The sequence below is a fragment of the Morone saxatilis genome, unplaced genomic scaffold, assembly GCF_004916995.1.
Source record: "Morone saxatilis isolate NCDOM2014 unplaced genomic scaffold, NCSU_SB_2.0 Contig7, whole genome shotgun sequence".
Lineage (NCBI taxonomy): Eukaryota > Metazoa > Chordata > Actinopteri > Moronidae > Morone > Morone saxatilis.
This window is the reverse complement of record NW_023340246.1, coordinates 12983014-13002810: the sequence shown is the minus strand read 5'-3', so window position 1 is coordinate 13002810 and position 19797 is coordinate 12983014. Positions and strand designations below refer to the sequence as shown.

The window sequence follows — 19797 nt, the reverse complement described above, 5'->3', positions numbered from 1 at the left end:
AATATTCTACTTTGGACAACCTATTGAATAAAGGAAATCGGGCTTTGCAAGAGAATATAACAACAGTTTCTTTCATATGCACTGTTGGTGAGTGGAAAATGATGAAACAGTGCAGCCATAGCCAAATTATATATTCTGAATCAACAGACACACTGACATTTTATGATATGTTCATGGAAATGCTGGCTACCTGTAAGTACAGATTCCAACACTCCAGACTGTTACTGTTAAAAGCAACTATTTTTATTACAACGGCACATGTATATACAGCAATAGGCACAGTAGAAATACAGGTATGGAAGTAGAGTTGGTGCAGATGGTGTGGAGTTTTTGGTGATGGTTGGAGATTTAGAAGCACTTCCTGTGGACGATGGAGGGGCCAGCCTCATCGTACTCCTGCTTGCTGATCCACATCTGCTGGAAGGTGGACAGGGAGGCCAGGATGGAGCCACCGATCCAGACAGAGTATTTCCTCTCAGGGGGAGCGATGATCTGTAGGGAGGAGTGGACACACGGGTTGGTACAAGAACATTTTTACAACATACTGAACTACCTGTCACCTGGATTTAACCAGTTAATGCTGATCAATAAGGGCTCACCTTGATCTTCATGGTGCTGGGGGCCAGGGCGGTGATTTCCTTCTGCATACGGTCAGCAATACCAGGGTACATGGTGGTACCACCGGAGAGCACATTGTTGGCGTACAGGTCCTTACGGATGTCAATGTCGCACTTCATGATACTGTTGTATGCAGTCTCATGGATACCAGCAGACTCCATACCTGGGAAGGTGAGAGGTGAAAGGTGAGTGTTCAGTAAACATGTGCTAATTGGAAATATTTTGAGAAATAATAACAGTAATAACTTTATTTATATAGGACCTTTAAAAAAACTTACAAGCTTTACAATAAAATAAATAATATATATCACCATTTTTGGATACAATGATTGTTTTTGTCAGCTCATACATTATTTTTGTGAAAATTCAGTTTTTGATATTGTTAAAGAATGATGGCCAATGATTATTATTATAATTAATATTATTATTATTAGCAATGTCCCTTTGGCCACTAGGTGGAGTAAACTCACCAAGCCATCCATTGCATATACGTGAAACACAATCACATAATGTGACTTGCAGAATGTGTGGTGTTCACAGAGAGTAACTGTAGCTGCTGAGTGTTAGGTCAGCTGTCATGACTCACCGATGAAGGAAGGCTGGAAGAGGGTCTCGGGGCAGCGGAAACGCTCGTTGCCGATAGTGATGACCTGACCGTCGGGCAGCTCGTAGCTCTTCTCCAGGGAGGAAGAGGAGGCAGCGGTGGCCATCTCATTCTCAAAGTCCAGAGCAACGTAGCACAGCTTCTCCTTGATGTCACGCACGATCTCACGCTCAGCTGGAGGGGGGAAATGTCACAGTTTAGTCGACTGATGAACACACTGATAGATAATCTACAAACAGATTTCTGGGATCATTACAGGAGCCTGGAGTTAAGTACAGTCAAAGTAAATGAGGCTCAGCCCTCAGCTTTGTTGTCTTCTCAAGTTTAAAGGGAGTTCATACTGCTTTGCCGTATAAATTACCAGTGCCTTATGGTGGCAAATGTAAGCTTAATGAAAAAATTATGAGAATAATAAATAACAAATTATTTCTTTCACTCAGGGATTTTTCTATTACAGCCATAAGATACTGGTCTGGTGTGAGCTGACATTACCGCTTCACCATTGTCTAATCTCGTCCATTTGTAGATGCCTACTTCCTTCTGCCTGGTGATGTTAGAAAGTAAATAGTTCCTACATACAACTGATCACAGTATGGTCTGTGGATTATCTTGAGTAACTACGTCATGGTTTTTCAGAAGTAATTCTTTGGAGCACCACAAGCCGGGTGAAATCTGGTTTCATTATATTTGAGAGAAGGCATACATCTCTACGGCCCGTATCTCCAAAACTTGACAACTCACACCAAAATAATCTAGATGGATACATAGAGCTACAGACAAGAGGAAGAATATGTATTTTTGATTTAAATGTCACGTGTTTCCACTGTTCAGCTAAAGTTACGTAGTCTATTATATGTCATATAACCTCTATTAGTCTTTTAAATCATCCAGTGTTTGTTCCCAGTTAGTTGTTGGGGCCTTCTTACCAGTGGTGACAAAAGAGTAGCCACGCTCAGTCAGGATCTTCATAAGGTAGTCAGTCAGGTCACGACCAGCCAGATCCAGACGCATGATGGCGTGGGGAAGAGCGTAACCCTCATAGATGGGTACGTTGTGGGTCACACCATCACCAGAGTCCAGCACAATACCTGTCCAGAAAAAGCAGCAGTTTGTCAGAAGACATAAAGTGCATTTTTGTTGACCTAAGATGTTGGCAAGGAGTTTTGAGTAGAGACTCACCGGTGGTACGACCGGAGGCGTACAGGGACAGCACAGCCTGAATAGCGACGTACATGGCAGGGACGTTGAAGGTCTCAAACATGATCTGGGTCATCTTCTCCCTGTTGGCCTTGGGGTTAAGGGGGGCCTCAGTCAGGAGGGTGGGGTGCTCCTCTGGGGCTACACGGAGCTCGTTGTAGAAGGTGTGGTGCCAGATCTGTGAAACAAGAACAGGGAGGAATATGTCAAGGGGTCAGTTTCATACACATAAAATGACTCAGGATTAGGCTCCAATAACAAATAAAAAGATCTCACCTTCTCCATGTCGTCCCAGTTGGTGATGATGCCGTGCTCGATGGGGTACTTCAGAGTCAGGATACCCCTCTTGCTCTGGGCCTCGTCTCCCACATAGCTGTCCTTCTGACCCATACCCACCATCACACCCTGAGAACGAAGCAAACACATCTCAGAAACTCAGGAACAAGACAGACAGCCTGTGATGAAGCTACAAGAATTTAATCTTTCAGAAACTAGTGGCCCTTTCAGAAGTCCCACCTGGTGACGGGGGCGTCCAACAATGGATGGGAAGACAGCACGGGGAGCGTCATCACCGGCAAACCCAGCCTTGACCAGGCCAGAGCCATTGTCGCACACGAGGGCGGTGGTCTCGTCGTCGTCACACATGTTTGGTCTTTTCTGGGCTGGCCTTCTATAAAGAGACGGAGGGTGGAAACAGGTACAATATTAGTTTGTGATGTTCACAGAAATTATTTATTTTGTCTGAATCAGGAGCTTCTACTTGACAGTGTTTACATCAAAACACATCATTTGATTTCATCAAGGTTCCTAAAATGTGTAATATTTGCATTTAAAAGTCTGATTGGAAGATCAGTTCACACAAATAAAACAAAACCCTGCAATTCTGAGAAACAATGTAGCACCATGTTCAGTATGAAGACACCTCTGAGTGCTCTAATCTCCTTTGAGTCTTACAGCTGCCTGAAAAGCCAAAACGGGACATAGCTCGACCCCCCACACACACTCATATGTCTATTTTCAGCCTCGGGACCCTTGTCACCCTCCTCCGCCCCCAACAACCCCTCCTCTGTATCTCATCGTAAAGCCAGAGCCAGTTAACAGCTGAGGCGGTGTGTCTTTTGACAAGTGGCAGCGGAGGCCTGGGTCTCTCCTCAGCTGTCGCCACATAGTGGGGTCCTCTGTTTGGAGCCAGACCATGTGCTCTGATCCTTCCAGGATCTCTGACCACAGCCTGCATCCCAAGTGGCAGCATCCACTCCTTCATACAGTTTTCCCCCATTCAAATCATCATATGTAAGTTCATTTTAAATGGCTGTTGTCGCATTCTGTGTAATGTTTTCATGGATATCAGCTGCAGTACTGCAGATGAAGCAGTAAAATAGTACTTAATGTTGTAATGAGAGTTTTTTTCAGACAGCTTCATCAAAACACTAACAGAGCCAACTACAAAAATACATAGAAACTTCAGCATGTTTCCTTGCTGTCCACTCTAAGATTCCTCCTTTGAGGTTTTCCTACAAGACTGACTCTGATACATCGGGGCAATATTGTTTAATCTTATATAAACGTTTGAAATCAGTGCCATTCATTGTGATTATGAGTTGAGGTTCTTCTCTGACAGAGCTAAAGTAGAAGAATCCACCAAAATTAATTCAACATTATTGACACTATACTGGCATACAACTAAATGTAGTGTTAGACGGTACTTGAAATAAAAGAGAGGGTTACTTAGAGGGGGGTTAAATAGCTACTATTAATGCAGAAATGTAATGAAATTAAAACATCTCTTTCTGAAGAATGTCCTGACCAAGATCGGCAGACTTTCATTGTCCACAATGTTATAACTGTTACTTCTGAAGGTTTTTATCCCCGCCATGAAAACACACTCAGTTGTTTGGTTATTTCTGGTATTTCAAAGGTAAAACTTAAGTCTATGTATTTACTTTAAAAGAATATTGATATTTCTTTAACTTAGTAAGTTTTCTCAGGTTGTATCTAACCTGAGTTAGACTTAATGTCTGCCACTCTACAGTGAGCATCCCATCCCTGCATCCTAAACCTCAGAGTCTTGAGCCTTCAGAGTGCAGCTCACTGTTATTGAATCTTTCCATATTTTTCAAAACTCTTTAAACTCAACACCACCATTTTTTCTTTCAACATCCTCCTCTTTCCCTCTCTTATGCTCAGCTCTCATCCTCCCCCCAACAACACACTATCAACTCTAGATCACAACTTCAAACCGTAAAAAAGAATATCCATGTTGTGGCAGTAAAATATCCTACAGCAGCAGCGTCTACTCATCCTCCCTGATCCCTACAGTCCAGAAACCAACAGCTCAAATGCAAGAAGACTGCAAAGGGACTCACCAAGTTGTAACCACAAGACTGGAGTTTCCACTGGGACAAAGGCTGACGGTGCGAGGGGGTCCTTAAATATGTCCTTGCATCCTGAAGCTGGGGGCCAGTGGGCGGGCTCAGGAGTTCACACAAGTCCAAATTAAGTGCTGCTTAGAAAAATGGCTCAGTAAAGTGGATCCTGTGTCAGGGACACCACTAAACTGGAGAGATGTTGCCTTGGAGACGACCAGAAGGAAGAGAAGATTTCTGCCTGGATGGTGGATAGTTTGATATTAATTTCAGTGTAATTAAGGAGCTCTAAGATATGTTCAATTTGCAGTATGCACATTTGAGACAAACATATGCTTTGTATGTTAAATTGCTGTATTTTAATCATACTTTAGGTGTCAAATCATTAGACTACAGTATATTAATGGTATGTTAGATGTCAAACTATTTATGTGGATTTTTTAAGAATCAATTTATGGCCCATAAATCAACATATGCCCTTTAAATACAATGTGGCAGAGAGATTAGGGGCCCTCAGAAACCCCTCCGACTGCAATATTATTAATTTGATATGTTCAGATTCTTGCCTCATACATAGCAGCATATTTGTCCCACTCATACTTTGTGGAGCTGCCCTTCAGGTCCCTAAGGATGTGTTAATATGACTAAGCTCGAACAGGGCACTGGGGATGTGGGTGATTGGAGGGTGTGATGGTAATCTGAGATCTTGTCTGAGCAATCTGGTTAAGGAGCCGTCTAAGGCGACCTGCCTGTGACAGTTTGCCAGTGTCGTGGCATGTGTAAGGAAGGAGGGGGTCCAAAAACATGCCAGACAGCTGAGAGGCAATATTGTAAGAGGGGATGTTGGGGTGGTGGGTGGGAGGGAGCTGAGGCCAGGGATCCAGACCTCCAACAGACGACAGATCCCTGGGATGGCCTGTGCAGGCAGCAACGAGCGGCTGTTCTGAGCTCTGATTGGCTCCAGTGTCTCCTTTTAGGGAAATAGAGAGTAACAGGTGCCAGTGGCTGCATGTCGCCACAGACTGCGGCGAGAGCTCAGGCTCCTTATTCGTCACCTCGTACTGCCCCCACAGTACCTACATCCCCATGCTATCCTAGCCCTATCAGGCCACTGTGAGTGCAATAAGAATGTAAATACCACCCACACCATCAACACTTTGAAATATTCCATTTTCAGCCATGTGCTGTAATGTACCCCAGAGAGAGACGCTACTAACCTACATGTATATTTCTATTCCGAGCTTTTACATAACAAGAGTCCTGAGTTGCTTTCACATCATCTATATTTGCCAACTGATTAACTATTAACGCAGTTTTGGGTGAATTTCCTGGTGAATCACCACAGACTGCAAAGGGTTTTTGTGTCATAATCAACTCACACAATGATCAAATGTTCAGATTTTGAGTTCAGATATTCAGTTTACATTACCATAAGATGAAGAAAAGCAGCAAATCCTCACAATTAAGAAGCTGAAACTAGAGAATGTTTGACATTTATTTGCTCAAAGAATTACTTATTTTTTTAATAAATAAATACATTTGTTTCAGCTCTACAATGACCTCAGTCACAACAGACTACAACAATGTGAAACATAAATTGATAAGACAATATAGCAAAAAAGACAGAGAAAAACAAGATTGTAACTATTACAAAGGATTTGCACATTATTTGCACACGGGACATGAAGCTTTTTGTACTATCTGTGGTAATCACTAATAAACTGTATGATCAGTCTGAATAACAAATATATAATAGACAAAGAAGAAAAGTCTGATTTTGGTTTACAATTCCAACAAAACCTGTGACGACCATGTTAGTGAAGTTGGACTATGTGTGGTCATATCTTAACTTAGTGTTGTTCTCACAGCAGCAGCAGTGAGTGAACACAGTCCTTCAGGAGTCTTTTGCCCTCTGATGGTCATTTTCCTCTCATTTACTTAAGAAAAAGTAGCAATACCACACTATAAAAACACAAATAAAAGTCCTACATTCAAATATTAAGTCAAGTACAAAGGTATTTATCAGTGAACTTACAGTATAAATAGTCTGCTGTCAGCATCATTTATTACCTTAACTGCTTTAGAATTTAGTGGAGTAGAAGTATAAAGTAGCATGAGACATCAAAATTATATTTTACTTGAGTAAATCTACTTCCTCCATTGACAAACGCGTATTGTCGTTAATATCTTAATTGAATGATTCTGAATGAGTTAATAACACACCAACCAAAACGAACGTAAAATTGAACTCATTACTGCAATAGTAGTTTTAAGTGTCTGCTTGGCACAGACTCTCTTGTTCAGTAAGAGGAAAGCTGCTGCACATTGTTGAGCAAAAAGTGGGAGTCTGAGACATCACAGTAGCTTTTGGTTAAAACCGGTGCTGTGTTTTGTCAACAGCTCCCTTCAAGTCAACGGAGCACTTTTTGGCAGACTCCTATCTTTATCACCAGGTCTTTATCAGGATAAAGCAGATTGGTCTTAAATGGGTCATGGTTTTGAGGGACATTTGTCCTTATAAGGGCATGTAGGAAGCACACGGTCTGTCTGTCTTGACAGCTGCCCCCTCTGCACTTCACCCCCCACCTCCTCCAACACACACACACACATACTTCAGCAGCTGTTAGCAACAATTGCTTTTTAACAGCCAGTCCTGCTTAGACATTGTTTTGTTTACCATTGACAATACAATGTTACATTACACATTATTGCTCAAATGGTAAAAGAAAGAACACAAAAAAATAAAGATGGGACATTTTCTGCAAAGATGGCATACAGTATATAATAGTATCTGTTGCTGTAAGAGCATTGAATCCAGATTTGTACAAAAATGTTAGGTTCTTTTGAAAAACTTGAATAAAAACAAATTATACAACTCTTCCGCATTTGACCATTAGTAGGTCAGGATAGTAAAATCTGCTGATTACTTTAAGTTAAGTTACTATACTTACTATAGACAATATAGGAGGCCATTTTGTTACAATGTCAGACTATAAAATAGATAAATGTATCAGATAACTAATCTGACTACTTGTCTGACACCAGTAGTCTCATTGCCATGTTTTGCATGGTTTTGATTTACCAAAATGTTGTCACTGCAGAGTACATTTCACAAACAGCCACTGACAATGAACATGCGGAGCTGTCCTTGGCACCAACAGCCGTTATCGTAATGTGCCACATGCCGGCTGTAAACAACTGATGGCTTGCCGGCGATTGACAGACTGCATGCTGGTTGACATGTTAATCAGAACAATCACATCAGCAGCTATTTTGTAACTGTATATAATCATTACACATGGGATGAGAAAGGAGAGGTTATAAATGTGACAGCAGAAACATTTGGTTTTATGACTTTCCAATTGTTGTCATCACCTAAAAATATTCTTTCTAGCACATGATAGAAAATTGCTTTTTGAGGCCAATAATGACATATGTGCTAATAAAAATACCTCTGACAGCCAATAATGGGCAATAATTTGGCCAGTTTATTGATGGGGAATGATTCTTTTGGATGAACTATATGTGCTTGCTACAGTTAAAGGTCCAATGTGTATCATTTAGGAAGATCTATTGGAATATATTATTCACATGTATGTTTCATTGGTGTGTAATCGCCTAAAATATAATACGATTTGTTGTGTTTTTGTTTCTTCATGAGCTGTTTTTTTGTCTACAGAGGGAGCGGATCCTTGAACGGCCATGTTTCTATACAGTAGCCCAGATTGGACAAACCAAACACTGGCTCTAGTGAGGGCTTTTCGTATTTTCTTTTTTTTTTTTTTTACAAATTTCATAGCCACCGTAGTTTCTCCTATACCCTTGGAAAGCAGAGCTGTATTCAAATGGTTACAATCTGCAACTACAGACATTAAATCCTACACACTGGTCCTTTAAGATAAAAACCTTCTCATTAAAAAATAATTAGACGTTGTAAAATAAGTTCTGCTACATTTTGAGCCTTTTTTTTTTAAATTCCCATACATTCACTGACTTCTCTAGGAAACTGATTTAATTCCTTAACTTCCTATATTTGGAATCACTCTCAGCACCACATGTTATTTCAGGAATTACAGGACTTCTAACAGTTAGCTTAGAGGTTTACTATACATGGCCAGAAACAACCAATCATCCATGAAGCCGTTCCCTTCAGTATCACTGTGCTTTGAATCTATGACAGGGTGTGTTTTACTGAGTGCTGAGACCTGTGTAGAGCAGACACCATCAAGCACTGCCAGCAGTTTCTCAGATAATGTCAGCTCTATAAATATATGGGGTGCTTTGAAAGTTTCCATGTCAGCGCTCTATTGTCCTGCACCATGAGGGGATCTACAGACCCACAGGTGTGTGTGGTATGTGTGCGTGTATTGTGTTGTGGGGACATGAATTTAATGGGGATATACTATAGTGACCTCATGTAATAAAAATGGTACAATAAAGTCAATCAATATAACAGACATATTTCATGTTTTAAGTCCCTATATCATAGGACTTTGTGGATTTCAGTTTAAACAGGATGTGATTGTAACCCTGAGTTCCTGAAGTTTGGCTGTTAAGCAAGCTTTGGTTTGTCTTGGAATAATATTTTATCAATGCAACACTGCAAGACAGTAAAACACACCAACCTTCTCCCTTATGGGCTCACATCAGCGCAACAACAACATGGAGGAACTAAAATTATCCCGTGGGGTATGATAAATCTTAACTCTGTGACAGTCCAGTCTGGAAATATTAGGCCTACAGCCTAAAGTGCTAAAGTGTATGGTAGAGCGTATTTACACATCAAAACATCTCCTACTGAGATTAATAAATTACTTAATCTACTAATAAATTAATAAAATAATTATGTAATTAAGGTAGATAACTGTAGAAACAAACAAACAAAATTTTACTAAATAAAGACAATTGGAAGGCTTATTACAGTATGCAGGCTTGGGGAGTGATGGATTACATGTAATGTAAAGCTAATCAGGATAAAATAAAAGGTAACTGTAATCCATTACAGTTACCGTAATCCATTACAGTTACAGAAAAAAAAGACGTAATCAGATTACAGTTACATTTAGTAAAATTGGGATTATTTAGCAGGATAACAATTTTAAAATACAATTTTTTTTCTTTAAAAAGACACTGAACACAGTATCAAGTTGCATTACTTTATTTGTAATTAATTTTAAGCTGAGAAAAAATTTATAAAATAAGGTTTAACATTCCCCCTCTTAAATGTTAGTGTGAAGGCTTTGAAACACCACAGAGCATAAAAGGAAATAAAACATGCAGACATGCAGAAGTGAATAAGGCTTTGGTCAACCCTACTGCGCATTCTCAGCGAAGCATTTCATTGGCTGAGCCATAGCAACCGGAGGGAGTTCATAGCAACGATTAAACTCAACAACAACCGTCAATTGGAGACTACTAGAGCTTTAGCTAATACACTTATATTAGTAATCAAATGAGTAATTACTACAAAAGCTCAATACTTTCCTAAAATGGGGGACAAAAAGCAGCAAAGCCGTCCCAAACGTATTTTTATCAACGACGTCGACAGCTATTCCTCCAAACACATCGCCAAGGTAACTGTAGCTAATGTAACTAGGTTCATATTGTATTATTAATGTAAAATGGCTCGTCTTTCGCTACATTAAGGCCATTTTTTCTGTCCTGTTTAACAGTTTTTATCGACCTGCGCTGCCAGAAACAGCTCTGAGAAGGCAGAGGAGACGCTGACCTCCCCTCGACCTGAACCTGCTTTCCAAATCATCGGAAGTGTGTCAACTTCCACTGCAGACGAGAAAGAAAGCTTTCTACTTGAACAGTATGAGGTGAGTCAGGCATCAAACAACAACTATATAGTGTATACACCTTATATTTATTACATTGTATTCTCTTTCTTTACTCTGTACTGCTGTGCCAATTTAAATGCCCCTATAAGTGGGATCAATAAAGGAATATCTCATCTTTAGTTATGTTGTCATTCTTTTGTTTGTCAAGGCCACAGAAAGTGGGTGCATTCACAATCAGCAGTGTATTGAAGTAGTGTCACATGTAATCAAGTATTGAGTACTTTTATTTTATGCTACTTTATACTTCCACTCCACAGTTCAAAGGGAAATATTGTACTTTTTACTCCACTACAATTATTTGATAGCTTTAATCACTAGTTGCTTCATAAATTAGATTTTTGCACACAAAACATATGAAAATATCCAAGTACAGCTAAACTGAATGAACTGATTGACAGAAAAGTATAATCCTAATACTACTGAATTATAATCCTTCAATCATGTTCGAACTTCTAAAATGTGATATTTAGCTGCTTTTTAATTATTTTGATTTATTTTCTCATAATTTGGTGGTTTGGACTTTTTTTGGTTTTGACATTTCTGAATTTTCCAAATTAACTGATTCTCCTTTACAACAATGCGTGTATAATAATAATCTAATGATATAATATATAATAGTATCAGTAACAGTCACAGAGGACATTTTTCTGCATTGATTACTTTTACTTCCAGATAATACTGACATACTTTCACTGAAGTCAAAGTTTGAATGCAGGACTTAAACTTGTAATTTAGTATTTCATATTGTGGTATTACTACTTTTACTTGTTGACGCTCCATACCGAGACTGTAACAGTTTTATTTACAATCCCTTTTGGTAGTCACCAACTCGAGATGAGCTGCTTGGGCGCCTGCTGGAGTGTGATGTAGTGGTGTACAACATCTCAGAAAATGCCACAAAACAGCAGGTTGAAGAAGCAACATGGGCAATCGAAGGTAAGGGAGTAAGTATTATTATTTAACGGACTGGCTTAAGTGTGCCTTGATCTCTTACCATTATCCATAATAACTTAAGATATGTGAGCCTACTGCTTTTTTTTCCCCTTCAGCCCTTCATGGTGAAATGGAGAACTTCAAGTCTCGGAAAATGTTCATCTTAGTCTCCACTGTGATGACCTGGGCCTTGACCAAGCCGCAGAATCGGGTGAGCACGTTGGAAAATGTAGGCAAACGGTCGACTTGTTCTGGGAATAAAACACAACCAACGTAATTTCTCTCTTCAGGATGAAACATCAAACAACATCCTGCTAACAGAGGAGGAGTTCAGAAGACGAAGGCCGCATCCCAGTTTCAGAGATCACAACAATCTGGAGAAACTTGTGCTCAAACTTGGTCGAAGTGTACGTTAATATTATTATATAAATATTCCAACAGAATAGTATCATTTATCTTTTTTTTTCTGCACCAGCAAAATGTATTTTTCTATGAGAGACACAGACTGGAAAAACGGCAGTAAACCTTTTGATTTTCCAATCTTACAGAAAAAGTCCAAGCTTAATGGCTATGTTGTAGCTTGTGGTCTTCAGTACGGGAAGGGAGAGAACCTCTTTCACTACTTCTTCAAGGTAGATATGAATGTGATAATAACTATTAATACTGTCTGTGTCTATATACTGTATGCCTCTTTTGTGAAATCTTTTTGTATTTGTCCAACAGGTGTCTTGGTTGTTGCAGTTTCCAAAAGTTCCTCTATTTGGAGAGGGCACAAATTACATCCCCATGATTCACGTATATGACGTTGGAGGGTGATTTCAATTTACTGTATTTAATTTAATTTAATTTACTTTACTACATTTATACCATAATTTGTTCTTGAGATAATTACTGCAGGGCTGAACTGTTTTCCTTTTTCAGAGTGCTTCAAAACATTATTGAAGCCAAGCCAAAGTCAAAGTACATTCTTGCTGTCGATGACTCCAATAACACTTTAGAGGATGTTGTAAAGGTAACCTTGTTATAAATAAGAATGCAACAATATATTAAAAATTGATGATAAATTTGTTGTAACGTGCTAATGACCCAAGATTGATTTGAATCCAGCATCTGACGTTGTCTCTCTCTCGCGACAGGTGTTTCTTTTCACTCAATTGTGGACTTTTTACTTGGAGCTCATGAAATGACAAAAATGTAAAAAAAAACAAAAAATATATTATTCTCTTTTAACATTTCAGATGATAAGCGACACACTTGGGCCAGGAAAAATTAACAATATACCTGAACAGGAAGCCATCACCATGAAGGCTTTTAAGGTACAGTATGTCAATTTATTCTTACTTTAAATAAGTTAGAATCTACTCTGAATCAACTCTTTCTCCATTCATTCATTATTTTCTTATCGAGTTGATATTTATGACTATGATTAAGAATCGAACCTAGAGACACATGCATTAAAACGAACCACATTATCAAGCAATTAAATACAGAGCTGCTTCTCCATGGAAAACCAGTGAAGGGACACTTTTGTAAAAAAAAAATAATACCCAATCAAATTTTAGTACAATGTAATAATAATAATTATAATAATAATAATAATAATAGAATATACTATAATTAGCTGTTTTAAATGGACGGTTGTGATTTTCTATCTGACACAGTTAAAGCAGTGCTAGATTTTGTGTTTCTAGGATGACAATGCTATACCCATTTAACAACTGGGTAACAACAACAACACAAACATGGATTCATATCTGAGCTGTTTCTAGCTTTAGTGACTCCAGATACAGGACCAGAGAAACCACCTGATGTAGCCTGTAGTTGTAATAAAAAGTTGTTGGCCCTATATGGCACATCATTGCATTTTTTTACCAGTAAATAATTAATATAAAACATTATGTGTTGTCATTTCAGCCAGAGGAATTGGAGTACCTTAGTATCAACGTCCGCATGGATGCTTTTATCATTAAAGACTCCTTCAGTCTCCACTGGACCTCTGAGGCTGGGATGATTGAAAACATGGAGAGCATTGTGGAAGAATACAAAGAGACCAGGCAGCTACTTGTGAGTGTTTAAGTCCTTCAAATAAAGACAACACAATTTAATGTTGGCACCCAGTTGGTACCAGATATATACTTAAGGCTCAAAGGCAGCTGGTGATACACTAGAAACATGTCCATTAACTTTGTTAAGTGGAAGAATGTTCAAGAGTTCTCATTATGTGTATACAGATACCAAGAAAGATTTAATACATGAACCTTAATGGGTATTTGGGGCTATTTGAGAGTTTTTTTAATACCAGATAAAAGCTGTCATGATTCCTTTTTTTAAATTTTTATTAATTTCCTTAGCCAGTCCGAATCTGCCTGGTTGGACCTCCAGCTGTGGGTAAAACCACAGTTGCAGAGAAGCTCTGCAGTCATTACCAGATACACCACATCAAGATCAAAGATGTCATTGAGGAAAAGATCGCACAACTGGTCGGTAGAATCAAGGAATCGCATTTGCAGATAAAATTCTTCTCTCATTGCTGTCATGTAAAGGAAATATACTGCCCTCTTCTGGAAGTCTTTCACAATTTGAGATGTACAACACAACCATTTTTCCCCCAATATTTTACAGAAGGAGCTAGTGAGTGGAGCTGACACTGAACATGTCAGTGAAGAGGTAGCTGCTGCTGCACTGAAACAACTGGAAAACATTAACAAAAGCATGGAAATGAATGAAGGTTATTAAAGAAACACAAGAATGGTTTATTAACATTATTTTAAAAGTATAAATCTATAGATATTAAAGGTGAGACAGAGACTTGTTACCATAGACTGCATAAATATAGATGTAGGTTCCGTGATGTTACCCATAGGTTTCTTAAGAGCTGTCGTGAAGCTCAGGGTGGTCGGCTCTGGCCTTTGCCATCTTGGCAGCCCTGACTCCGCTGGCTAATTTAAAATTGGGCAAAGACGTGGAACGTGAGTGGAGCTAAGGCAGGATGATTGAAGGCTGGTTACAGAAAACATAACTTTAACCGAGTGAATTATATAAAAATCACAGTTCAGTTGTTATGACTGGGGCTGTAGAGACCGAAACTGTTTTTTGAACCAGGCTATAAACATTTTTTGAGGAACGTTTGAGGAACTGCAGTGTTGGTACTTTTGCGTTGCCTTCATTTCTCAGCTACAGAGGTTGCCAGTTGGTTGTTACTTCATAATCTTTGTATTTGGTATATCTGTGGTTGAATTATTGATGAGTTGTTGTTGCATTGAGAGTCTTTTAGTTCCTCGGTTTAAACACCTTTGTTGGTCCATTAGGTCGACTGGCCGACCATGTACTTTTTGACATTTTGCAAGAAAAGCTGAATTCAAAGCCATGTAGGAACCAAGGATTTGTTCTTGATGGCTTCCCTAAAACCTATGAGCAAGCAAAGCTGATTTTCTCTGGTAAGTTACGTCCATTCATAAATTACTGTCTAACGTTTATTAATATTGATTACACTAGTGTGTCTGTGATTTTATCATTCAGAAGAGGGAACGGAGAACCAGAATTTGATCTCCAAAACACCTGTGTACAACAAGAAGATCACTCCAGGTTGTTGCTGATGTACCTCTTACTTTAATTTATGATAAACCATTCAGTTCTTACAACATAGTAAACACTACAACTGATACTGAGAATCATCTGTAAAAATAACCTTACTACCAACTCACCAAAGTTCTCTTAATAATAATACGAAACATTGTGGCTGAAGCTGTTTCTTATTGTACTTGTTTTATGTTTTGCAGAGCATGTTTTTGCCCTGAATGCAACAGATGATTTTCTAACAAAGAGAGCACAGGGACTTCCCCAGAGCGTGGCAGAGAAAATGCGCTACACTCAGGAGGAATTTGTCCCTCGCCTGACAAAATACAGACAACTCAGTACCGCTGAGGAAACCCTGCTGGACTACTTTGATGAGCTTGAGATTCACCCAGAACATTTAGGTACTGTCCTCAAAAGGCCCATAGTTCATGTTAGGCCATAAGAGGACTGAGGAAACAAAGGTTACTGCAGACGAAGCAGGCTTGTGCAAATCTGTCTGTGGGTTGAATAGTCTGTTATGTTTAACAACATGAAACAACAATGAAAAATGGGATCATGTCTTAGACTATTTGTAGTCTTTTTCTCGAAATGAAGATTGCATTTCCAGCAAAACCTTCCTTGCTGAGAGTAAGATTGGAAGATTGATACCATTCTTGTGTGTTTATAGTAAAAAAACTTCAATGCTCACAGTATAGAGAAGTGTGTTTGTTTATTCTGAACTCTAAAATTGACAATTTGCCATTTTACAGGAGTTATGGGACAAACTATTTCCTGGAGTGTCTGCTGGTTGCCAGGCAACTGCTGATCCCTGTGAAATGGGAAATTGCCATTTTTTAATGGTTTAAATGAATGAGGCATATCATGTTAATTGGTGAGCTTTAGAAGTGCTAGTAGACTGGTATGGGGACTTCAAGACAGAGCCAGGCTAACTGTTTTCAGTGCTTTTATTGCTAAGCTAAGCTAACCAGCTGCTGGCTCCGCCTACATTTTTACTGTACAAACATTTTAGTGACATGTTTGATGTGATGTTTCTTTTAATCTTTTTAGAGCATCTGGCTTATTAAAAAAGACAGCAATTTTTATTTTTTTGTGCCATGTATCAATCACATTGTGTTTTGTTAAGTAATCCAGCAGATTTCCTCATGGCAACCAACATAATGTTCAGTAGAGAGTCTTGTAGAAGTTGCCAATCCACTTCACAATGGTTCTGTTTCTTGACAGTAAGTATGACTTGTCCCTCTCCAGAGGTCACTACAGGTGATTCAGATTACAGACATGTTATGAAAAGGATGACTGAAATCGTGGGGATTCCCAAAAACTATGGCCTGAGTTCAGAGGAGCAAGAGGAGGAGGACAGAAAGAAAGAAGAAGAGAGGAAACAGAAACTGGCTGCAGAGGCTGCTGAGAAGAAACGCAGGAATGAAGCAGCACTGGCTGAGATGTCTGCTCAGTATGAGGAGTGGGTAAGTTGAGAGCTGAACTCATATTTGAGTTAAGAGAAGTGTGTCATACATGTAGAGGATGTACAGTATAAACAGGAGCAGAAAGAAAGAATGCAGACTTTATACTCCCTATATAGTCTATAATGTCTGTAAATGTCTATAAATACTAACAGTCAATGAAATATTTTTATGATTTATTAGCAGAAGAATTTGTCTGAGCTGAACAGACAGGAGTACGAGCTGCTGGAAGCTCACTCTCTTCCTCTGAGGAATTATCTGATGAAGTATGTGATGCCCTCACTGACTGACGCCATGTTAGACTGCTGCAAGATCAAACCAGAGGACCCTGTCGACTTTCTGGTATTCACACAGTAGACCCTCTATAATGAAGAGCTTTTGTTAAATGTGAGCGAACTGATACAGCAGTTCTGTCTTATTTTTACAGGCAGAACATCTGCTACGGAACAACCAACAAGAATAACAGACAGTCAAACGGGGAGAGGAGCCAATACATGTTATTAATGTACAGTATTTGAGTCTGTGTTTATTCTACAGTAATCAACATAATGAAAAGATGATTAAAATAGTGCTGCATAAGTGTTACAGGCTTAAAATGGACATGAAGACATTTAATTAAAAGGAAGCAATTGTTCTGTCTGAACTGTTCTTTTAGTAGTGACTTGAATAATTGGCTATTGATTTCTACAATAATCCATCCACTCTGCACTAAATTGTTAATAAATGGGTTGTTGTCCAGATGCCCTGCACCCCTTTTCAGGAAGTCAGAGGTCAAATGCTCCAAAACAGCGTCTGCCTGATGAACTAAAGATCTAAAAACAACATGTTTATAAAAAGTGACATATTGGAAATCAGATACATGCAAATAGAAGTTCAGCAGTCTCAACTACCGAAGTGGAAAATAAAGTATTGAATCCTACACAGTATGAAACTATACCAACAACCATGCATAACACTTCTTATTATAGAAAGATAGTCCAAACTAAACATCTACTTTAACATAAAGCGCAAAACACATAGGAAGCACCAGAATACATTGCATGTACAGTATATTGTGATACTGTATGAATATACTTATATATACTGTACTTCACATTTATAACACACTTCAAGCTAAAACTAAAACTATACTTTTAATATGAAAAATACACTTATTCTTCTGTTGGTGTAGGACTTGGCTCAGTGTTTGTTACAGTCGTTTATAGCTTAGCCAGGTTTCCACTCATTATAGATCTGTCCTCTCAGAGTCTCCATCTGGTCTGTGACTCAGCTCCCACTTTGTTGAAGAGTCAGTGCTTACTGGAAGAAGTATGCTGACTCTGGGCTTAAGATGTAAACACAACTCTTCAGAAAGGTTTTTACTTTGTGTAATATATCTTTGGTTGAAGGTGAGACGGCTTTTCAAGCTTTTTAAAGTTTGACTAGATAAGAATTTGCTTTATTTCCACATTTTGAAATGCATTAGTTTAATTTAAGATACAAGAGATCACTAAATGTGAGATCTACCCTTTCAACACTAGGTGGTGCAGAAATTCCATCTAGAAACATCACAGAGGCGTAGGAGACACACTCGGATTAAGTGTTTGTATATTTCTCAGTTCCAAGTTCTCATCTTATGAGATGTATTGAAATCCCAGAGTCTTGCCTTACTGTGCTTTTATTAAACACTCTGGCAGTGGAAAAGGCCTTTGTTCTGATTTTGCTGTGAAATGCTTCATAGAGTAAGAATGTGTTGCTCTAGTTGTCATAAAAATCAAACGGGTGTCTGGATTTTGCTTTGTAGTTTGTTTGTGATGAACTGAGGAATCCACCAGCTAATTAGAAGCTGTCTGCAGGCTCGCTCATATGGAAAATAAGTCATAACAGAAGCATTTCCTGTCGCACAGTCACTTTATGTACAAGTTCTTACCACAATAAATGGAAAGAATTGTATTTTCCAGATCATTAAAGCTGCAGAACTAAAAGACTGTTCCTGAAATTTAATCTCTGGTTTCTGTTTCATTCATTTGAGGCCAGAATATCAGTACATTATTTAAAGTAGCTAAACATGGTGTGTGGGGTCTCTCACTCACACACACTCACAGGTGTTTTCACTTTGCTCATGTTGGCGTGTACAGAAGAGGTTTGCCTGACATCTCCCTCGCTCTCCTGTTGTTAAGGCAGAGACAACTTCTGCCTCACATCATTCTTACTGATACACTGAGTTGACCTCGGGTGACCTCTCATTATTCAAAGCTTAGCAACCTGTCAGGCCCAAACGTGCTGCTTATTGACAGCTGGATATTGACATTTTATGGGGAACATCATACATATAATAATAATAATAACTTTATTTATAAAGCACCTTTAAAAACAGTTTACAAAGTATTTTAACAGACAAAGCAAAGCCAGGATACTCAGATGGCGATATAACAACAGAGAGCCAGGCATTAAAGCCAAATAAAGACGAGACAGAAATAAAGAACAAGACGAAAAAGCATGGTCGAATAAAGATGATAATGAAAGATAAGTACGGGGAAAGTGATAGCCATTAGAAATATAGTGTAATTAAATATAAAAAGTTAAAATATTAAAAAGAAATACAAAAATAAGAGAGAAGGAATACATTAAGATGACATTTAGTTCATGTCATCTTAATGTATTCTTCTCCTCTTATTTTTGTATTTCTTTTCTTTTTTTCTTTTCTTCTTTACTCTCTTTTATAATTTTTTATAATCATGACTTGGAAATCATTTATGCACTGTGAGCAAAATAACTCAATAAAGATTTTGACTGTTAGATGTTTTATTTGGAGGTTTTAGTAAGAATTTCATTTTTACCAAATTGGCTTCAGGAACTCTTATTACTTATCTTATTTGACAAGGAATTCAGATATCTGGCGTACTGCTTAGTAGCTGGTAGTCTACAGTTCACAAGACAATAGTCTTAACTTAGATTAACATCTCATAGACTAAAACGTATTACTTTACCAGCACTATGTGCGTGCAAGAGTAAACACGAAACACTGTTGTATGTGCGTGCGTGTGTGTGTGTGTGTGTGTGTGTGTTGTGTGTGTGGTGTGCAGGGCCTTTAATTTAATCAGTAAGTACTGAACCTGGCAGTTAAAGAAAGTATTATTTTGGTTATTATATATAATAATGTATTTCATCCAATTTACATAGAAGAATTGTTCCATTGATACTTAATTTAGTAAATGTAT

At 38.5% G+C, this 19797-nt stretch overlaps 2 protein-coding genes and 1 long non-coding RNA gene across 3 annotated transcripts; 2 read left to right on the top strand and 1 right to left on the bottom strand.

The window, feature by feature from the left end:
- Positions 1-158: 158 nt before the first annotated feature.
- On the bottom strand, positions 159-4943 carry actc1a (actin alpha cardiac muscle 1a). Its single transcript, XM_035678661.1, has 8 exons — positions 4786-4943; positions 2936-3089; positions 2696-2824; positions 2402-2597; positions 2149-2310; positions 1205-1396; positions 600-781; positions 159-492 (listed from the first exon to the last, which is right to left on the bottom strand). The coding sequence occupies exons 2-8, from the start codon at positions 3062-3064 to the stop codon at positions 349-351; spliced, it is 1134 nt and encodes a 377-aa protein (XP_035534554.1). The 5' UTR covers positions 3065-3089; positions 4786-4943; the 3' UTR covers positions 159-348.
- Positions 2978-4792, top strand: LOC118340597. The gene is made up of 3 exons (XR_004797381.1): positions 2978-3116; positions 3441-3712; positions 4607-4792. It is a non-coding gene; the product is annotated as an uncharacterized LOC118340597 (long non-coding RNA).
- Positions 4944-10160: 5217 nt separating the features above from the next.
- LOC118340347 (adenylate kinase 7-like) lies at positions 10161-18475 on the top strand. Its single transcript, XM_035678244.1, has 18 exons — positions 10161-10358; positions 10458-10607; positions 11450-11564; positions 11678-11772; positions 11852-11968; positions 12110-12193; positions 12285-12373; positions 12483-12573; positions 12800-12877; positions 13476-13625; positions 13913-14041; positions 14184-14289; positions 14870-14998; positions 15081-15146; positions 15341-15538; positions 16383-16600; positions 16781-16939; positions 17025-18475. The coding sequence occupies exons 1-18, from the start codon at positions 10275-10277 to the stop codon at positions 17058-17060; spliced, it is 2094 nt and encodes a 697-aa protein (XP_035534137.1). The 5' UTR covers positions 10161-10274; the 3' UTR covers positions 17061-18475.
- Positions 18476-19797: the final 1322 nt, after the last annotated feature.

Coding starts and splice junctions, on each gene's coding strand:
- actc1a (XM_035678661.1), bottom strand. CDS start 3,064: ATGTGTGACGACGACGAGACCACCGCCCTCGTGTGCGACAATGGCTCT. Junction 2,598..2,695: donor ACTGGGACGACATGGAGAAG/GTGAGATCTTTT, acceptor CTTGTTTCACAG/ATCTGGCACCACACCTTCTA. Junction 493..599: donor CCAGCACCATGAAGATCAAG/GTGAGCCCTTAT, acceptor TCCTCCCTACAG/ATCATCGCTCCCCCTGAGAG.
- LOC118340347 (XM_035678244.1), top strand. CDS start 10,275: ATGGGGGACAAAAAGCAGCAAAGCCGTCCCAAACGTATTTTTATCAAC. Junction 14,290..14,869: donor AAGCATGGAAATGAATGAAG/GTTATTAAAGAA, acceptor TTGGTCCATTAG/GTCGACTGGCCGACCATGTA. Junction 15,539..16,382: donor GATTCACCCAGAACATTTAG/GTACTGTCCTCA, acceptor GTCCCTCTCCAG/AGGTCACTACAGGTGATTCA.